This window comes from Furipterus horrens, unplaced genomic scaffold, assembly GCF_987537825.1.
Source record: "Furipterus horrens unplaced genomic scaffold, mFurHor1.1.pri manual_scaffold_4, whole genome shotgun sequence".
NCBI classification, from domain to species: Eukaryota; Metazoa; Chordata; class Mammalia; order Chiroptera; family Furipteridae; genus Furipterus; species Furipterus horrens.
Window position 1 is genome coordinate 56,701,729 of NW_028327174.1, and position 19,501 is coordinate 56,721,229.

Below are 19,501 nucleotides of genomic sequence, written 5' to 3' on the forward strand. Positions count from 1 at the left end.
CCTAAAGCAACTGGTATAAACCTTAACTCTCACTCCTCAAGACCCCTTCTCACTTTCTTCTCTTAGGCAACAACTTTGTCTTCTTTAAAGGAAAAATTAAGGTTATTGAATATGAAATTCTTCACACACACCCCCATACACAGACCTACACATTTACATATATCAGCACAGATCCCTTCCTTTCTCTCTTCTGACAAGTGCTAAGTCTCCCTTCTCTGGGTTAAAGCAAGTCCCTTCTAGGTTCTTCATTCATTAGACACTCAGAACCCAACATATAAAATAACTAAAAGTGATGTTGACTTGTGCAGTTTGCATCTTCTTTGTTAACTTTTGTCTCAATGATTTCTTCCCTTCTCCTTGTAAAGTCTCCCTTAAAAGTGCCTCTCTTTAGTGTGTTTTTCTTTAAGATACTCTCCATCTTGTTCTGTTAACAACCAAATTTCCCCCCAAAATGCCAGGCTTCCCATCCCTACTTCCTCACCTCCCACTTATCCCTCAGTCTGCCTTGATCTGGCTCTTGTTCTGGGGAAACGGCTTTTCCAAAGGTCAGTAGTTACCAGGTAAAATGGGCACATCTCTATCCTTGTCTTGCTTCACTTCTCTGACATTTGTCACTGTTCTTCACACCTTACTTCTTGAAACTCCACTCTCTTGGCTTCTGTGCCCCTGCTCTCTTGGCTCCTTTCTTTCTCTGGCCACCCCTTCTCAGCCTTCTACCACCAGCCTCTTAAATACTGGTCTACACCAGGGTTCAGCCCTTGGCTTTCCTTGCTCTCTCCAGGAGATGTCGTCCATGCCCACAGATTCCACAGCAATAATTAAATCTGTATCCCCAGGACAGACCATTCTGTGGAGCTGTGAGCCTGTATGTGCAGCTGATCTCAGGTACTCCTACTGTTTTCCAAACTGAACTCATCTTTGTGCCCAGACTGCTCCTTTTCATGTCACCACCTTAGCCAGAAGCCTGGGATTCATTCTCAATGTCTCCCTTTCCCACAAACCCCAACATCACTAAGAATTTCCCAAACTGACATCAAACTATACCTTCAGATGCCATCCCTCCTTTCCATCCTAACAGGTACTGTCTTAGTTCATCATCTTGTGCCTAGACTTTGCAGTACTCCAGGCAGCCTACAAAATGATGTAGAATGGCCTTCTCTAAAAACAAGCACATTTAATACATTAAAAGCATTTAAAGGTTCTACCTCGTTAAGAAAGGCTTTTGATTAGCCTTAGGCGGGTGGGGGGGGTACTCCTAGAAACTGGGCGACTTAGCAGCAAAGAAGCCTCCAACTGAAGAGTGAAAACAGGCCTGCCCAGGCCGCGTCCCCATTGCCTCAGTGACGAGCAGCCCTGCGGGAGCAAGGCTGCCACACAGACCAGACCCCCTGCGCCAGGTGCGCCCAGCCTACGCACACCCGCGTTGGGAGAAGCCGGCCTCGGGGGCGGAGCCAACCTCGCCCCGCCCCACCCCAGCCGGCTCCGGCGCCTGCGGGCCTGTCTCCGGTCACGTGACGGCAGCGCAGGTGAGCACAGCTTCCGGGGTCGGAAGCCCGGATTCCCTGACTTCCACTCGGTCGGGTACGCGGGAGACCATGGCGTCCTCCTCGGCCCCGCCGGCCACCGTACCGGCGAATACAGCGGCCCCCGCCCAGGGTTTCGGCTTCGCCTCCAAAACCAAAAAGAAGCATTTTGTGCAGCAGAAGGTGAAGGTGTTCCGGGCGGCTGACCCACTGGTGGGCGTGTTCCTGTGGGGCGTAGCCCACTCGGTGAGACCCAGCCCTAGCCCCCGGTAGACATGCCTGAACCCCTCAAGCTCCTGAGCCTCCGGGCGTCCCTGTCTCGTCTTCCGCCTCCGGTGCCCCTCGCGCTGCCAGTTTCCCTCTGGGCTGTCCTGTTCCCTCCTCACCGGCCTCCCGGTGTCCCCGCAGTGTTATCTTCTCACACTAGATTTCTTTTCCGAACCGTAGACTTTGTCTCCCTCTCCGCCCTTTACTCCTCCACTCCAGTTCCGCCTCCCCACCTGAAATCCAGCTCCCTGCCTCCTTCCTGCCAGATCCTGCCTTAGCCCCGGGCTGCGGAGACCAGCCAGGACCCGGCTCCAGCGGGAAGGACATTAGGGGGCGTAGATTTTCGGGGTTGGTGGTGGTGAGGTCTCCAGTGAGAGAGAGAGAGAGAGAGAGAGAGAGTGTGTGTGTGTGTGTGTGTGGAAGGCGAGCAGGGAGGGTAGCTGATGAGAGGGATCGTTCACTTTCCTCTTCACTTTGCTTTCTAGCTGCCATTCTTGGGTTTGGAACCTTGGCTTTGAGGGAAGGAAGCTCCGGGCTTTCCGGACCTTCTAATCCTGCTTGTCCCTTATTTTCTCTTCCAGAGATAGAGCATTTCAGAGAAGCTATCCCATCCTGGGTCTAGTGGTTGCACTCAGCCTTTGGTCTTAACTGCATCCCCTTTGTTGGCTGGAGTGATGGTGTTTGGTGTTAAGTGGGGGTCATCTTTGACTTAAAGAGATGGTTGAGAAGCTCTGGTCATGGGCACACTGTGGTGCTGAACTTCAGAAGCAGAAAAGTGCTGTAGAGGGTGTAGCCTGGGAATCAGGAGGCGGTCCAAAAGGCCAGTGGATCTCCTTTCCTGAGGATAACGCAGGTGAAGGAATCACAGCCATTGCCCTCTTCCCTTAGATCTGGAGTGGGAGGGGTGCAATGACCTTGAATGTGACAGGTAGTATTTTATGTCAACTTCCATAAATTGTTATAATTATGGTGGGGTTCTAGAGGTGAAAGAGGGTGAGGAAGCATACAATTTTTGTCACATTCTTAATTTGTGGCTTAAAATGTTGTTTGGGGTCTGTCAGCTCAATTTTTTTGCATTTGTAGCTCTATGGAGTGCTCCCAGCTTCCAGGGTAGTAATGTCTTACCAGTGAGTACCCAGTCTAAGGCACTTGGTATAGGCAAGGCTGATGGAGGTAGGGCTGCCTCTCATTATGCCTTACAGGGGACTTATCCATCCCTTTGAAAAGCTTAACAAGGAGGGTTTTCCTTTAGTAAGAATTAAGGGAATTACAGATAAGACCTGCCTCAGCTTCCCTAAGTCTATATACTTAGCTTCAACACTGTAGTCTCCAGCCAACACACATTTACTTCAAATGTCTGGAATGGAGAAATTCCTTGAACATATGTCTTAGTGATGATTCAGCCTGCTTTACAGCAGATGGTGAAGAGGGAGTATGAAGAACTATTGCTGAATTTTAGGCTGGGAATCTCAAGTGGCTTTTTTTTTCCTGGAGGAGTACGTTCTGTCCTCCTTTTCTGCTGAGAATGAGAGGATCTGGGTTTTACTGCAGTGTATGAGATTTAGGTTAGACTCAGTTGATAACCTCTGTCGAATGCTCAAGTAAGGATATACAAGGCATCCATTTATTCAGTTAATAAACACTTCAGGACCACCATGTGCCAAACATTTTGCTAGCTAGGCAGCTGAGAGATGCAGGCAAGTAGAACTGGTTCTTGCAGCTAGAAGAGCTCACAGTCTTGGTGGGGAACTTACAAAAACTAGTGGTTAGTCATATGATAAGTACACTATTAAAGGTGGGTGAAAGATACTGTGGCAACACTGGGGAGAAAGCACATCTCCTCACGATTTTTTAGTACAGGAACTCCCTTCCCACCCTGAATAAGCAGACTGCTAATTCTGGAGGCTGAGAAGATCATGTGATGTTTGCATGCTTTGGGCTGTGGGTTGCCTTAACTTTAGTGAACAGATGCCTAATGAGCTCATATTCCTCTGCCTGCCTGCATTCCCTCTGAAATCAACTGCTCTTCTTTTACCTTGCACCAAGGCAGGTGGGACCTACTGCAGAGAACTGGGCCAGAGTGGTCTGGAAAGACTGGTCCTGTTTGTAAGGAGATGCTTCCTGCAGGATATGGACATTTAGTTCTTGTCGCTGTTGACCCCTCAGAGTCCCATTAACTGCCTTGTGTACTTTTTAAAATGCTTTTTGTTTTGTTTTTAATGGAGCATGGAACTGTTTGTCTTGAGTGTCTTGAGTCTGCTGAGGGTTGTTTTTTTTTCTCTAAAAATTTTCACAGCTTTAAAAATAGTCCTGAGTCGCTTTCAGGGTTTGCCTGATATAAAATGACTATTGTGAGCATGAAGGTCCTTGGGGATGGAAGAAAGTATGAGGGGCTCTGTGTGAGAGTTGTTTATTGCAGTCCTTGTTGGGTAGCAGAAGAGGTCAAACGCAGTCTCTCACCTCTGTCAAGCAAATGTACAGGCAGTGTTCTTAAAGGAGTGAGGTTTGAGTTGCTCTTTTCTGACTCGTGCCCAGACACAGTGTATGAGTAGTTGTCTGTATTCCCACTCCCTCCCTCCCTATTCTTATTTTGATTTATCAGATCAATGAGCTCAGCCAGGTGCCTCCCCCTGTGATGCTGCTGCCAGATGACTTTAAGGCCAGCTCCAAGATCAAGGTCAACAATCACCTTTTCCACAGGTATGTGGCAATTCCCACTCTTCTGTTATCAACCTTTGTAGAAAAGAGTAAATAATTTTAGGAGTTGAGATTCAATGAGTTGAAGGTCTTAAACTTAGAAGGCAACTTACAAGTTGTATTGTCTAACCTCCTTCCCAATGCAGAAATTCGGTATTGTGCAAAACAAACAAACGAACAAAAAACATTAAAATAATTTTCAGTTTCCCTACACCCTTATATACATGTACTAGTTTAACTCTTCTTGCCTAGCGATTCTGTAGAGTAAATACATTTAGGTGATATTACCGTTAGTTTCTGATAGGGACTACCTGAAAAAAAAAAAGCCCTCCTAGTATCAGAAGATGCCATTCTAAAAAGTGGCACCTATTGCCAATTTTAGGATGTTTCTGACTTGCTTGAGATTAGGGAAGTGCTACAGTTTGGATGGGGAATAGAACCTGGTTCTACTTAAGCCATTTACTAGTAATGTGACTTAAGCAGGTCACTCAGCCACCCTGAGCCACATCCTTCCCCTCTATAAAATGGGAATAATACACCTTTAAAGGACCTCACAAGGGTTTTATGAGACTCAAAAAACAAGGTGCTTTATAAATTGTCAAGCCCTGTATAAATGTAAGGTAATATTGTCACTTTGTTTTCTTACCCTAAAAACCCCTATTTCAGGGAAAATCTGCCCAGTCACTTCAAGTTCAAGGAGTATTGTCCTCAGGTCTTCAGGAACCTTCGTGATCGATTTGGCATTGATGACCAGGATTACTTGGTAAGAGTTTATTATGGGCCGAGGGTAATCCCTTCTCTCTAACAACTGGGGAATCCTTGTGACAGTCATGTTTGGAAAAATGAGAACTTTGGCAAGCATGCTTCTTTACCTGTTTGTCCTCACAGGCATCTTCAGAAATCTGGTGAAAGCTGTAAACCCTATCCTTGAGGGAAAAAATGTATATACATTAAAATTTTACACCACTTCCAGTTCATATATAGACACCAGATTAAGAATCCCTGCTCAACCTGTTATGCCTGGGTTATATCTACTTTCAGACACATTCAGTTGACCATTATACTATGATGTGCATCTCCATATAAATGGGGAGGAAAAGAACCTCTGGTCTATTCTGTGTCCCTATAGGTATCCCTTACCCGAAGTCCCCCCAGTGAAAGTGAAGGCAGTGATGGTCGCTTCCTTATCTCCTACGATCGGACTCTGGTCATCAAAGAAGTGTCCAGTGAGGACATTGCTGACATGCATAGCAACCTCTCCAACTACCACCAGGTCAGGCCTCTCTCCAGCCTTATTCTTTCCCTCCTCTCTCCACTTATAGCTCAGCTGCCGCAGCGCACAGAGAGACTTCCTATCCCTTTTCCTCCCTACAACCCATTTTGCTCCCCCAAGAAGCACTCAAGATCATGTTTTTTAAAAACTAGAAATTTCCAGAAAAGAGCCTCTGCATCTATTTGTGTTTGTTTCAATAGAAGAATTTAGGCTCCTTCTCATTTGATACAATCTAAAACCACTATGGAGTGATACATAAAAGACAAAGGTTTAACACAGTATAAACTATAGACTTAGAATTGGGTGAAGTATTAACACCAAATACACTGTCAGGAATAAGTGCAGTTTGGGGAGAAAAACCAGGATAAGTGCATAATTGGGATGAATTGGAAGGTAGAAGCCATGATCATATCCAGCCCTAAAATGGATTATGGAGCTATTCTGTCTGATTAGATTAACCTGACATATGGAGTTTGTTCAGTATTTTGGTGATAAAAGCAATGTCTGAATGTGTTTCTACTGAAGAAAAAAAATCTCACTAAAATCAATGAATATGGAATAAATGAAAGACTATAAAAGGAACCTTTGGTTTATCCAACAAATATTGGATGTCTTTTATTAATAGGCCCTGTGTTAGGCTCCGGAGAAAAAGGTGAATGAAATGGTTGTGGCCGTTGAGGATCTTTTAATCTAATGGCAAAGTCCAGTAAGCTAGCATTAGTGCACAGCAAGGTATGTGCAGTAGTATGTAGGTACACAATGCTCTGGGGGTACAGAAGAAGAGCATCCTGACTCAGAGAAGGAAAAACACTTGGGAGACTCAAAGAGACATTTTTAAAAGAGGGAATATCATAGGAATTGATTCTTGTAAGACTGGTAGGGACCAACCACTGGGCAGTGTGTAAGAGAGCATTCTAGGCAAAGGAAAACAGCACTTGTAAAGGCACAGAGGCAGGAGAGGGCCTGGTGTTAGGGATTTGCAAGAAATTCAATATGGCTGTGATATGGTACTGTGGAAAAATAATTAGGCAGAAGCCAGGTTGTGTAGGGTTTTATAAGCAACATAAAGAGCTTGGACTTTATCCTGAAGGTGGTTTGCAAGGGAGTGATATGTATGTTACTTAGAAATCTCCATGTGGTAGAGAATGGATTAGAGGGAGGAATATTGGGAGTGGAGATACCTAATAGGGGGTAACTATAATTGTCCGGGTGAGAAATGACAAGGACCTGAAGGAGCAATGGCAATGGAAATGGAAAAGATGACTTAGGGTAGAGTTGTGGGAATGAGGCAAAACGCCTCCAAATTCTCAGTTAGGGGTAACTGGAGGCGCATTCACCAGTAGTTGGGAAGCAAAAAAAAGAAACAGGTTTTTGGAGGAAGACAGTTCTGGTTTAGATATGTTGAGTTTGGGGTTTCTGCAGTTCATCCAGGTATCTGTCCATTAAGTGGTTAGGAAATGGAGTTCAAGAAATAGAATTAGAGTAGAAGTCTAGATTTGAGAGTTATAGGGGAAGAGGTGGCAATTAAAGCCATGAGTTTAGATAAGATTATTGAGAGGCAATGTGGAGTGAAATGAAAAGAAGGTTGAGGACAAAACCTTAAGGAGCAACTAGAGAAAATATCGTTTAAAGTAGGCCGAGTCAATGGAAAATTTTAATTATTTATGTCCCACCATTCCATATAGGACTTGATGATGCAGAGAGGGAAATCAGAAAAGTGATCTAATGGGAACTGAGGGTGAAGAGACTTTTAAGGAGAGACTGGTCAGTAGTATCAGGTGCCATTCAGTTGACATATGACAGTGACTAGATACTCATTATATTTGGCAACTGAGGGATTTAGAGGAGGAAAGATTTCAAAGGAGAAATGAGGGTATATACTTGATTTCACTGATTTGAGGTGTGAATGAAAGATAGGAAGTGAGTTGATTGCTGACCACTGTTCTGAAAAAGTTGACTATGAAGAGAAGTGGGCAGCAATACTGAGAGAGAGAAAGAGAGAGAGAGAGAAGCATTGAAAGAGGAATAAATTCTTAAGAATCCAAATTATAGACCATCATGCAAACATGTTTATTACTAGGGGAATCTAGCCCACCAAAAAACAATGGTCTAGGTAAAATTAATTTGTTGATAAACAGATGTAATTTCTAATCCTGTGACCATTTGCATATAAAGAGCATCTAAAATAAGGATAATAACACCTACATTCCCCATCTGAAAAAATGATAATGAAACGAGAGAAGGTACTTCAAAATTGAGACATTATGCAAGTGAATTAATCAGAGGAGATGAAGATTCCAAAACTGCAGTTAACCAGGAGCATCTTTAGAAAGCTGCTATCACTTTGACCTTCTTGTAACCTCTGTACTTGAAGTTTTCTGCTCACTCTGGAATGAAAGTGTTTGAATGCCCACCCCTGGGCTGTTCGTATACCTGCTACTCAGCCTCTCCCCATTCCTTCCTCTCTTTCACCCCAGTACATTGTGAAGTGTCATGGCAACACACTGCTGCCCCAGTTCCTAGGGATGTACCGAGTTAGCGTGGACAATGAAGACAGCTACATGCTTGTGATGCGCAACATGTTTAGCCACCGTCTTCCTGTGCACAGGAAGTATGACCTCAAGGTATGGAGGGGATAGCTAGGGCAGAGGGAAAGGCCTGAGAATGGGAAAGGGCCTTGGAGGGCACTGGGTGATTCCTTTTATTTATTTTTTAAAATTTTACTTATTTACTTATTTAGAAGAGAGGGGCAGGGAGGGAGAAAGAGAAGGAGAGAAACACCAATGTGAGAAACACCAGCATGTGAGAGATACATTGATTTGTTGCCTCTGGCTGGGTACCTGGCCCTCAACCCAGACATGTGCCCTGACCCAGAATCAAATGGGCAACCCCTTGGTTCACAGGCCAGCACTCAATTTACTGAACCAACCAGCCAGGGCTGGATGATTCATTTTAAAGAAAAGAAGGCTATGGGCTTGAGTAGTCATCTTAGGAGCTGGATCTTTTATTTATTTATTTATTTTTAAAACACATTGGAATGTGTTGTTTTATTTTTATTTAATTTTTAATGACTTATTTATTTCATTTATTTATTTATTTTTAGAGAGAGGGGAAAGGAGAAAGAGAGGGAGAGAAACATCACTGTGTGGTTGCCTCTCACTCGCACCCCCGACTGGGGATCTGACAGGCAACCTAGTCATGTGCCCTGACTGGGAATCGAACCAGCGACACTTGGTTCGCAGGCCGACACTCAATCCACTGAGCCACAGCAGCCAGTCGGGGGAGGAGGTGGATCTTGACGGTTCTTTAGCCACTTCTACTGACTTAGTCTTTGGGTCTCTCCACAGGGTTCCCTAGTGTCCCGGGAAGCCAGCGATAAGGAAAAGGTGATGCTAATTTTAGGGTGAGGGATGGGGAAGGGCAGATGAAAAAGATCTTCTTTGCATAAAGAGGCAGGGAATACCAGCTATTTATTCTTACCTTAAACTCTGACAAGAAGAGAGATGTAAACTTGTTTGAATCCCAGGACTGTGTGGAAGGGGCAGTGGGAACAGCTGCTTTGTCAAGGGTTATTTCATGTGGAAGACTTAGGGTTGGGTGAGGATGTCAGACTTAAAGAAAAAAATGCTTAACTTCCATCTCCCACTCTCGGCTCTCCTACTCAAGCAGCTAGCTGTGCTTAATAAGAAGAAAAGAAAAGTCAGCATAGAGGGCCTTAATGAAAACCATAAGCAGAAAGTAGTGGGATGTGATTTGGAGTACAGCTGCAGTGCCTGAGTCTGGGGAGACCACTGGCGATGACAACAGACTCTGGGGCAGGATCCCAATGTGGAGTCAGATGAGAGAAGGACTGCACCATCTCTCTACCTTGGAGACCACTGAGTTAGAGATGGAGCCCTAGATAGAGCAGGATTCTTTGAGACCTTGGGGGAAGAGCTAGATTTCTAAGATGTCCCTTTACTTATTCTCAGGTTAAGGAATTGCCCACCCTTAAGGATATGGACTTTCTCAACAAGAACCAGAAAGTTTATATTGGTGAAGAGGAGAAGAAAGTATTTCTAGAGAAGCTAAAGAGAGATGTGGAGGTGATGACTGGGGTGCTCTGGGAAATGACTTTGTTTCCTTTTTTGTTCCCCTCAGGGTAGTTACCTTTCGGTTCACAATATGAGGGAGCTCCTCCCCTTCCCTTTAGCCTTTGGGTTTTCTGTATGGTAGGGAGTTGGGTATGAGACAAGAAAACCACCTAGAGCTGACCCATGGAGGGGCTCACTGGAATGAGCTAAAAAAGGATAATATTAGACACCAGGACATTTAGGTACTAAGGGACAATGGTATACTATCAACCCTCAATTTTTACACTTCCTTTCCCCAGGAGGGCCCCGGAAATTGAAGGGTGGAGGGAGGTATAAGGGTGGTACCTGGGAGTGGGGAGGGAGATCTGGAGTATCTGATTTGTCAGTGGGGTCTCAGTTCCTAGTGCAGCTGAAGATCATGGACTACAGCCTTCTGCTGGGCATACACGACATAGTTCGCGGCTCTGAACCAGAGGAGGAGGGGCCTGTGCGGGAGGAGGAGTCAGAGGGGGATGGGGACTGTGGCCTGACTGGACCTCCTACTCTGGTGGGCTCCTATGGCACCTCCCCTGAGGGTATTGGCGGCTACATCCATTCCCATCGGCCCCTGGGCCCTGGAGAGTTTGAATCCTTCATTGATGTCTACGCCATCCGGAGTGCAGAGGGTAAGAGATCCTGGAAATTTTATGGGTGGGGAGGGTAGTCCTTGTGGGACAGAGACCAGGGTGCTGAGTGGAGAGCCTGGTTAGCTTTTCAAAACAGATCTCACTGGTTCCTGAGGAGAGGGAATTGGGACTATACCTGCTCTTCATTGGTGGTTACTCTCTCCAGGGGCCCCCCAGAAGGAAGTGTATTTCATGGGCCTAATTGACATCCTCACGCAGTATGATGCCAAGAAGAAAGCAGCTCATGCAGCCAAAACTGTCAAGCATGGGGTGAGGGTTCCACAAGGCCTTTCCTTATCTGTCTTGACTATTCTTTGGAAAAAAAGAGCCTCTTGTGCCAGAGCAATGGGGTGGCAAAGGGATGAAGTGTTGGGTATGGAGGTGGTGGGGAGTGGAATGGAGGGTGGGGGATGGGGTAGAGTGGTGGGATGGCCTGACACCATGTTCCATACTTCCTCTCATAGGCTGGGGCAGAGATCTCTACTGTCCATCCGGAGCAGTATGCTAAACGATTCCTGGATTTTATTACCAACATCTTTGCCTAAGAGACTGTGGCGACTGCTGCTTTGTGTTCAAGGTGGAGGGGTCCTGAGAGGCTTGGGGGAAATACGGATATTCTGGTCACTACTTTTCTTCTTTGCTAAATCCAGCCTAATGGCTCCTTCTATCCAAATAACACCATCTTATTGAGTAGGCTTTTCTAGGCCCTCAGAAATACATCACCTTTTCTCCCCTTTGTCCAGGTTTCTTCCCTCTCTGCCTCCAACACGTCTACTTGCTTCATTAGCATGTTACCATTGATTCTCTCCCAAGTGCCTTGATTTTTTTGTAAATAGTCCTGTAGTTTCTATAATATAGGAGGAGCTGGGGGGAGGGGTTTGTTTGCCATCTTCAGGACCTGGCTGGACAGATGGACCTGGCTCAAGCAACTACTCTGGATGCACTTTGCTCTGTGGGATGAACTGAGTGTCTGAATTTTGCTGGTAACTTTTATAGAGCTCACTGTGGCTCTATAAAGAGCCTTTCTGGTAGGCTCTGGGATGGAAGACTTTCAAGATACTACAGATATGGGTGTAGGCATGCACCCATATGATGGAATATGGCTAATCTACACACACAGGTGGGTTGGAGAGTGGTCAGCAGGCTTGTACCTCATGGAGGTGGAAATTAAGATGACTTGTGATTATGCAGGGAACTGGAGAAAGTGTCTGTCTCAAGCATTGACTGCTCTCTCCAATCTATCTTCCCTCACTCCACTTCCACCCCTAACTCTGTACAGGTGGGTACAGGAGCCCAGAGATGTTTGGCCAAAGAGTTCAAGCATGGATGAAGGTGTTTGTTGCTGCTCTTCCCCAGGACCTCACACCCCTTCTGGCTCTGGAACCCTTCACTGGGGTATGGCCAGTTCTGGAGACTGGGATAATGAGCCAGGGGTGTAAGGTTCATTCCCCATATTAAATTTCCTTTCTCTTGTCTAGCCATCCCTGAGGTTTTATTCCCAGGAGGAGGGAATATCTCTACCTGGGAAAACCCTGGTCATTTCAAGAGGATGAAGGTCTCAAGTATGAGAACCTCCTCTGCCCCCTGGAGGTGTGTGCCTAGCATACTTCCTTCCCCCAAATCCTTTTTCCAGTTGGATTTGTTATTCTGTTCTCTTCTGTCCCATCTTATTGCTACTTTGTCTCCCAGGGGACAGATGGCCTTCTTTGTCATCTTTACTCTCCACCCCCAGAGAGGAATCAGAGCCATAACTCAGTCACCCAGCCTCCTCCAAAGATAGCTGAGCTGATGCATGATATTCTCAGAATGTAGAGGACCCTGATGAGCCCAGATAGTGTCCTCTCTGCCTTCCAATGCCTTTGGCGCAAAGGCAGCCATTCTTGCTATCCGTATCCCTTGAGGCTTCTACATACATTTTTAAAAAATGTAAAGATGGACACCAGCCACTGGCCTGTGGGGATGCAAAGATTCCTTGCTCTGTATCTGGCTGGATCGATCTGTCTTACAAGAAGTCGCAAGGTCATGAAGAAGAATTCCTTTCTCCCCTCCATCTTCTGCTCCAAAGGAAGTAACAAGAGGAGTCCCAGTTAAGGATTAGAACCCTTGTGATACCTTCCTGTCCAGAGCCTGATGGATCTTTTTCATTCCACCCATCTACCTTTCCCCTGTTGAATGCAATAAAACTCCATAACACCAGCAACTGTTGTTCTTTAGAAATGGGTTCTCTGACCATGTGGCTGATGACGTATCATGCATGAGCAATATGGTCTTCATTTGTTGCTTCTGATTTGCATCTTTTTTGTTTTATTGACCAATACAAGAGATCTTGTTTATTTGCTCCCATTGCTGTCGCTATATAGAAATTAAATTATTGAATCCAGATTCCTTCACAGAAATGTCTCTTTCCCCCCCACCCACCCCCACCCCGGTTTCTGAAGAAGCCTGTGCTTGGGAGTACAGGGACCAGATGAAGAACTCTGATCTTTAAGGTGTTGGGCCTCTATGGACGTAGGTTTCTAAATAGATGGCAGTGAACTTAAAAGGTTGTGCAGATTGTGCATGGGGATGGAAACTTAGTCTCCAACTTTGTGAAAGTGAAGCTATGTAAGGGCCTAGGGAGAACTGAGATGATGTGACCTTCCCTCATCCTCCAGGGTTCTAGACTTGGTCACGTCCCTATCTCTGTAAAGGTGAGAATGAGTCTCAGCCCGCTAGCTAAAAGAAGAAATTCCGTTTTCTCCTAGGCTTCCTGGGAAAGATGTCCTCTGCCTGGAGGGCAGGACTAGTACAGCAGGGTCCTGGGAATGTGAAGAGGAAAGTGACCAATCCTCCAGCCCAGCAGGGGAGTGAAGAAAGGGGGTGGATGGACAGAGGTTGTTGCCAGTCCGGGAGATCCAGTACTGCTTAACCAATGTCTTGGGCTGGTGGAAAAACCTGGTTTGATGTGGCCCCAGGGAAGCAAGTTGGACTGGGGGCGGAGATTGCTCTGACGTGGGAAGCAAAGTGAGCACAGCTTTTTTTTTTTTTTTTTCCTTTGAGAGTTTTTAACTATTTGAACCACAGTCTTCACACCACCCCACCCTAATGCATTTTTAAAAAACGTATTCTGTTCCATTCTGCACCAGCCTCAGTATCTGTGGAAAGACAACAGTCAGAGACACCAATTTACCAATCTGGGAGCGGGTTATGAGGGTCACAGAAGGTAATCTAGAAAAAGGCAAGAGATGAGGGAGGTGATTGAAATAGTTTAGTCCTGTGGTTTGTTTATTTTTTAGATCCAATGCTTTCACTATGACTCTTCTTCCTATCCCATGTTATTCCTCGAAGGCCCTTCTGGCATAAGGATCACAGCAATTTGCCCCGTCTTCCCCGTCTACCTAGACCGACACTCCTCGCCCACCCACCCACCACCAGCTACCAAAAGCTGCCACGCAGCTGACTGAGAAATGAAAGGGAGAGGGCTCCGGGAGTGGGTGGTGAGCAGGGTGGTGTCTCTTAAGGGATTTAACCTCCTACCCTCAATTCCACGACACCACTCCCTCCCAAGACTGGGACGGAGCCTCCCATTTTTGTTTGGGGGGGCCCGCAGGGGTTCCGGTATAGAACGGTCAAAGGAAACGGTGATTGGCACCTGAGAGGGGGTACAGTCATTTCTTTCCCTCAGTTTGCACCCCGTTCACAATACCCCCCGCCACCTTCTCGGGGTCTCCCGCCCCCCACCGCCCGCCCCCTTGTTGCTAAGGCCCAGGCCGTCATCCCAGCAACAGCCTCGGTCATGTGATCGGCAATGGCGGCGCTGGCGAGAGGTAGGTGAGCCCGGCGCCCCCCACACCCACCGCGCGCCCCCTGGACCCCGCGGACCCTGCTCGCACCCCTCACGTGCTCTCTCGCTGCCCCTGCGCCCCCTCCTCCGCTTCCTTCCCCTTCGCGCGTGCGGCGCCGGGGGCCCCCTTCACCCCGAGGATCCTCTTTCTGTCATCCTCCAGCCTTGGCCTCCATTTGGGGGTTCTGGGGACAGTAATCGTGCGACATGCACCCACACCCAGTGGTGGGGCTCCGGGGGCTTTGTGAGACGGAGACGTGGGGAGTTGGTTCCGGGTCGTGTCTTGCAGGAGGTCGTGTGGGGGAGGGGAGAGGCAGCCTCGGTGGATGCCCCCAGGGACCCTTGTCCTTCTCGGCTGCCCCTGCTGCCAGTCCCGTTTCGGAGGGAGGGCCTGGCCCGGTGTCCAGCCTGGGGTGCCCCAGAGGAATCAAGAGACCCAGCATAAACTGGGGCCCCGCCTCCCTTTTCTTTGCCAGCAGGACTTGGAGCTAAGAACACCTAAGTCCTGGGTTCCTTCTGATGGGTGGGGGGGCGGGGGGGGGGTTCCACCTGGATAGGCAATATGAACTGAGGCTCTAAGGTTCCAGTGTCACTTTTTGAATCTCAGATGCATGTGGCCTTGAGGGGACTACGATGAAGGCAGAAACAGAGAACTACTCCCCTTTGGATCAGTCAAGGAATTGAGGTCACACCAATGGCCCCTCTTTCTATTTGAGCTGCATTTGGAGTTGTTGTGGGGACACCTCTGTAGCTAAGCATGGCAAAACTTAGGGGAAACATCAGTCTCCTCCAGTAGAGCCCCACCCACCCTAAACACAGACTGGATTGCTGACAGGCTTGCACTTGGTGTTCTGGGTTCAAAAGGTGACGGTGAGAGCTGAATTGTAGGGACTGCTGCCACTTAAAACAGACTTCAGCAAGAGAGACTGGGTTGGCTCTCAAGGAAGGCTCCCAGCAATAGGGGCTGAATTGAATGTGGAGCAGGGTGAGGAGTTGGGGAACATAGGAAATATTCTTGTCCATGTGATCTGAGGGAGGTGGCAAGGAAGACCTTCATCTGTGTGCGCTTTTCCCTCCCTCTCTTCTCTTATCTGCTCCCTAGACTTTCTTGTGAGCCTCAGAGCTAGGGAAGAAAAGAGAAAAGTTAGCATGTCGAAATTTCTTCTTTAATAACTTGGGGAGAGGCTAGGGAGATGAAATTCTGCAGGAGAGAAGGAGAGGAATGGAAGAGGAGTTTTTCTTTTGTTTATGGGCTGATTGGGGAAGATGGTAACATTGTCATCATAACCTTTTACCCTCCCCCTGCCCCCCCAGTCCTGGTCAGCTGAGTGTGGAAATAGAGGAATTTGTGCTGCTATCATTGTCCATGGGCTTTCAAGGTATCTGTATCCCGAGGGTATCACAACTTTCACCTTTTAATTGGTTTCCTCCATTCTATGTCCGAAGTAATCCAGTTCCCAGTAATTTACATCCAGGTTCCCATCTCTGTTATGTGGGTTGCTGGGTTGGGGCATGTGGGAAGGGGCCAAGGGGTTTCTCACTTTCCCTCCTTTCCCTGTCCACCCACCAGGTCACACCACCTACAAGTAGGGAGCAGGGACAGAAAGAGAGCCTGCATGCCATTTCTAAGCTCTTCAGGATCAAAGTGAGCAAAAAAGAGGGTCAAAAAGTCCCCCCCCCTTTTACAGAACCCAGTTTTCACCCAGAGTGGGGAGGGGAAGATTGTTTCTGTGATCCTGGGGGGCATGGAAGGAAAACCAAGACTGATGCTTGGTTTAGATAAGAATGTTATAGAAACTTTCTTACTCTTCAGTTGGTGCTGGGGTTTGAAAGAAGAGGAGAGAGAAAATAAACTTGGGGAAGGAGTTAGTTGGGTGTTAGACTTTGAGAGAACAGAGGTAATATAAACTTGGAAAGGAACCCGAAGTAGGAGGCACTGATGTTTGTCAAATGGGGACCCCCGCACCCTGAGTGCCTTTCACCCTGGGGGCAGTGTCGTTCGTCCTGTCCAGAATGGCAGCCTGTGGAGGCACCTGCAAGACCAAAGTGACTGTCTCCAAGCCTGTGTGGGACTTCCTGAGCAAGGAGACCCCAGCCCGGCTGGCCCGGCTTCGGGAGGAGCACCGTGTGTCCATCCTCATAGATGGCGAAACTTCTGACATCTACGTTCTCCAGCTATCCCCACAGGGCCCTCCCCCAGCCCCTCCCAATGGGCTCTACCTGGCCCGGAAGGCTCTTAAGGGGCTGCTAAAAGAGGCAGAGAAAGAGCTGAAGAAAGCTCAGAGGCAGGGGGAGCTTATGGGCTGCCTGGCTTTGGGGGGTGGAGGGGAACACCCTGAGCTGCACCGCCCAGGCCCACCCCCTCTCAGAGCAGCCCCACTCCTGCCTCCAGGGGCACGGGGGCTTCCCCCACCTCCTCCTCCCTTGCCTCCTCCTCTTCCTCCCCGCCTTCGGGAGGAGGCAGAAGAGCAAGAGAGTACCTGCCCCATCTGTCTGGGGGAGATCCAGAACGCCAAGACATTGGAGAAGTGCCGGCACTCGTTCTGTGAAGTCTGCATCACCCGGGCCCTACAGGTGAAAAAGGCCTGCCCCATGTGTGGCCGCTTCTATGGGCAGCTGGTGGGCAACCAGCCCCAGAATGGGCGGATGCTGGTCTCTAAGGACTCCACACTCCTACTGCCCAGCTATGAGAAGTACGGCACCATCGTCATCCAGTATGTCTTCCCGCCCGGTGTCCAGGGGGTAAGGAGACTACTGCCTGCCCTTACCCTTTGTTTCCCCCCTTCTCCCAGCTCCTCCTCTGACCTACAAAAGCTGGGGGAGGGGGAGTGTGATTGTCAGATGTGATACAATTTTGCTGTTTCTACTGCATGCCTTTTGCTGTATGCCTTCCCACTCAATGCCCTGGAGCTAGGAGGTCCCCTTGAGGCCCAGCATTGCCATCCCTACAACCCCAAGGCACACATGAAAATCAGGTATCAGAGAAAGGAATGAAAATACAATTTCCAATTCTGTAGAGATGGTGGCTCAGATGTAGGCAGGCACAGCAGGATGGGATCTAACCCTTCTAACAGAACTGGGAGTGGTACTCCATTGCAGATTTATGCGAGAGGAAAACCTTGATGACAGCGGAAGTTTAAAACAGGAGTGGTCAAGAACCTACAGGTGTCTTCCTGCTTGACAAAGAGTAATTTCCATTCTGCTTTGCAGAGGGAGGAGGATGCTCCGAAGAAGAGTAATAGGAAAGTGGAACAGGTTAGACAGTGGAAGCAGCATTGGGAGTGTTTTCAGGTAGAGGAGAGAAGGCTGGAAGATAAATTATTGTCTTCACATTTCTGCTGAGTTATCTGAAGAGTAAGGACTAGTTACCTTCCATCACTTCTGAGAATCCATTTGTTGCTGAATTGAGACTCAAAGGATTGAGCCCGAGAGAAAGAACCTCTTAACAATAAGGACTTTGTCCAGAAACAGGCTTCTGCTGCCCAAACCCTAGAGTCTCTCCTTGCCTGAAAGGCTGTCTGCCTGTCACAGCCCTGTCAGCATTAGCTGGGTGTGCAGATAGAAGTCTGGCCAGGATGACCCTCCACTGGCATCATTGCCTTAAGATGCTCAGCTGCTCACTGCCCACTTTGCCTCCCCCTCTTCCCAGGCTGAACACCCAAACCCAGGAGTTCGGTATCCTGGTACCACACGGGTGGCCTACCTCCCGGACTGCCCGGAGGGCAACAAGGTGCTGACCCTGTTCCGAAAGGCATTTGACCAGCGTCTCACCTTCACTATTGGCACGTCCATGACCACGGGGAGGCCGAATGTCATCACCTGGAACGACATCCACCACAAGACCAGCTGCACAGGGGGACCCCAGCTGTGGGACACTCTTCATTTCCCTTCACTTGGCTCCTTCCCTTCTGACCATTTCCACTGAGGGAATAACATCAACCCCCTCTCTCTGGGAGCCTCCTAACTGGAGAGGACCCGCCCCAAACTATTCAAGCATCTCTTCCATCCCAGTTTTTCCTACATTTTTAACCTGGCCCTGATATGCCCGGCTTAACCTATTTAAATAAGCAGAATTGGGCTAAGTTATCTTGGGTTTGTATTATATTAGGGGAGGGGGAAGAGGGGCTGCAATGGGGCATGCAGAATGAGTGTAAGCATGGGGGGTAATGTGCCTAAGGCCCAGAAGCTAACCCTGACCCTCGTTTCTCTTTGCTCCCAGGTTTGGGTACCCGGACCCCACCTACCTGACCCGGGTGCAAGAGGAGCTGAGAGCCAAGGGTATCACAGATGATTGAAGGACATCCCCTTTGCCAAGGACCCTGCCATTCTCCTCCACTAGGACCCAACAGAAGTCTCTGTTCTCTCTCCTTCTGCCCCCCATACCACACAGTAGGGGACCTGTCTGACTGGGGAAGGAGTTCAAAGAGGGAGGGGGCAATCTTTCTCTGTCCCCCACAGAACAAGTGCTTCAGTGCAGTGTGAGCCTATCCCTTCTGGCAGAGGCTGTTTCTCAGGCTCTGCTTCCCTCCTCCTTGTGTACATACTCCCAGTCTTCCTGCCCCCTCCATTGCCCTTGGCTTTTTCTGGTATGTGCTGTGCGCCAATGACTAAGCTGAGAAAGGACCTGAGTGGGCAGGGAAGGGGGTCTTGACCCCCCCCCACACACACACCCTATGTATCTCCACTGCTGAACTTTGGTGCAGGGGAGGGGGAATCTAGCAGATATCAGCCCCCATGGAGCCGGTGCTGTGTTATTCAGAACCAATTCCCCATCTACCTTAACCTTGCCCTTTCCTCTGTCTCTGTTTCTGTCAGTCTGCCTCCTGCTCTCCTCTGCCCCCTATAAGGAGCCTCCTTACCCTGTTCTGGAACCGCCGCCAAACTGTAGCTTTTAACTTAATAAAAATAAAGTAAAATATGCAACTCTATGCCACACCCATTCTGTTCTGTGAACCAGTGGGGGTTGGGTGGGGAGCGGGACCTGATGAGAAAGGGAAAGGGGTGGTGGTTAGAGAATTCCTGCGGGCCTCCCGGGTCTCTAAGCCTGAGCAGGACCTGGGGAAACCGCAGGTACTCAGTGGGACCCACGATAACCCTGCGAAGCCCCCGGTCGCACTCCACTCCGATTTTGGAATCGGGATTAAGAGGGGTTTGTTGTTCAACTATGGTAGCAGGAAGGA

General features: G+C 48.2%; 2 protein-coding genes across 4 annotated transcripts; both read left to right on the forward strand.

Annotated features, from left to right (window-relative positions):
• Nucleotides 1–1,510: 1,510 nt before the first annotated feature.
• On the forward strand, nucleotides 1,511–11,305 carry PIP4K2C (phosphatidylinositol-5-phosphate 4-kinase type 2 gamma). 2 transcript variants are annotated; one of them, XM_090273491.1, is made up of 10 exons: nucleotides 1,511–1,769; nucleotides 4,393–4,490; nucleotides 5,154–5,250; nucleotides 5,617–5,760; nucleotides 8,238–8,384; nucleotides 9,108–9,146; nucleotides 9,732–9,845; nucleotides 10,231–10,498; nucleotides 10,665–10,768; nucleotides 10,963–11,305. In XM_090273491.1, the coding sequence occupies exons 1-10, from the start codon at nucleotides 1,596–1,598 to the stop codon at nucleotides 11,041–11,043; spliced, it is 1,266 nt and encodes a 421-aa protein (XP_090129617.1). In that variant the 5' UTR covers nucleotides 1,511–1,595; the 3' UTR covers nucleotides 11,044–11,305. The 2 variants fall into 2 exon arrangements, with proteins under 2 accessions (XP_090129617.1, XP_090129618.1); XM_090273492.1 differs by lacking the exon at nucleotides 9,108–9,146.
• Nucleotides 11,306–14,224: 2,919 nt separating this feature from the next.
• Nucleotides 14,225–19,249, forward strand: DTX3 (deltex E3 ubiquitin ligase 3). 2 transcript variants are annotated; one of them, XM_090273499.1, is made up of 5 exons: nucleotides 14,225–14,304; nucleotides 15,892–15,966; nucleotides 16,315–17,063; nucleotides 17,971–18,188; nucleotides 18,541–19,249. In XM_090273499.1, coding segments are annotated over exons 2-5 (1,044 nt in total). In that variant the 5' UTR covers nucleotides 14,225–14,304; nucleotides 15,892–15,965; the 3' UTR covers nucleotides 18,617–19,249. The 2 variants fall into 2 exon arrangements, with proteins under 2 accessions (XP_090129625.1, XP_090129624.1); XM_090273498.1 differs by having other exon boundaries at nucleotides 14,265–14,308; nucleotides 16,334–17,063.
• The last annotated feature ends 252 nt before the right edge of the window (nucleotides 19,250–19,501 follow it).

Bases quoted from the DNA above. Each gene is read 5' to 3' on its own strand.
- PIP4K2C (XM_090273491.1), top strand. From the start codon at position 1,596: ATGGCGTCCTCCTCGGCCCCGCCGGCCACCGTACCGGCGAATACAGCG. The intron at 4,491-5,153 runs GTATGTGGCAAT...CCCCTATTTCAG, and splicing joins AACAATCACCTTTTCCACAG to GGAAAATCTGCCCAGTCACT. The intron at 10,769-10,962 runs GTGAGGGTTCCA...TTCCTCTCATAG, and splicing joins CCAAAACTGTCAAGCATGGG to GCTGGGGCAGAGATCTCTAC.
- DTX3 (XM_090273498.1), top strand. From the start codon at position 14,286: ATGGCGGCGCTGGCGAGAGGTAG. The intron at 14,309-15,891 runs GTGAGCCCGGCG...TCCACCCACCAG, and splicing joins GCGGCGCTGGCGAGAGGTAG to GTCACACCACCTACAAGTAG. The intron at 18,189-18,540 runs GTGGGACACTCT...CTTTGCTCCCAG, and splicing joins TGCACAGGGGGACCCCAGCT to GTTTGGGTACCCGGACCCCA.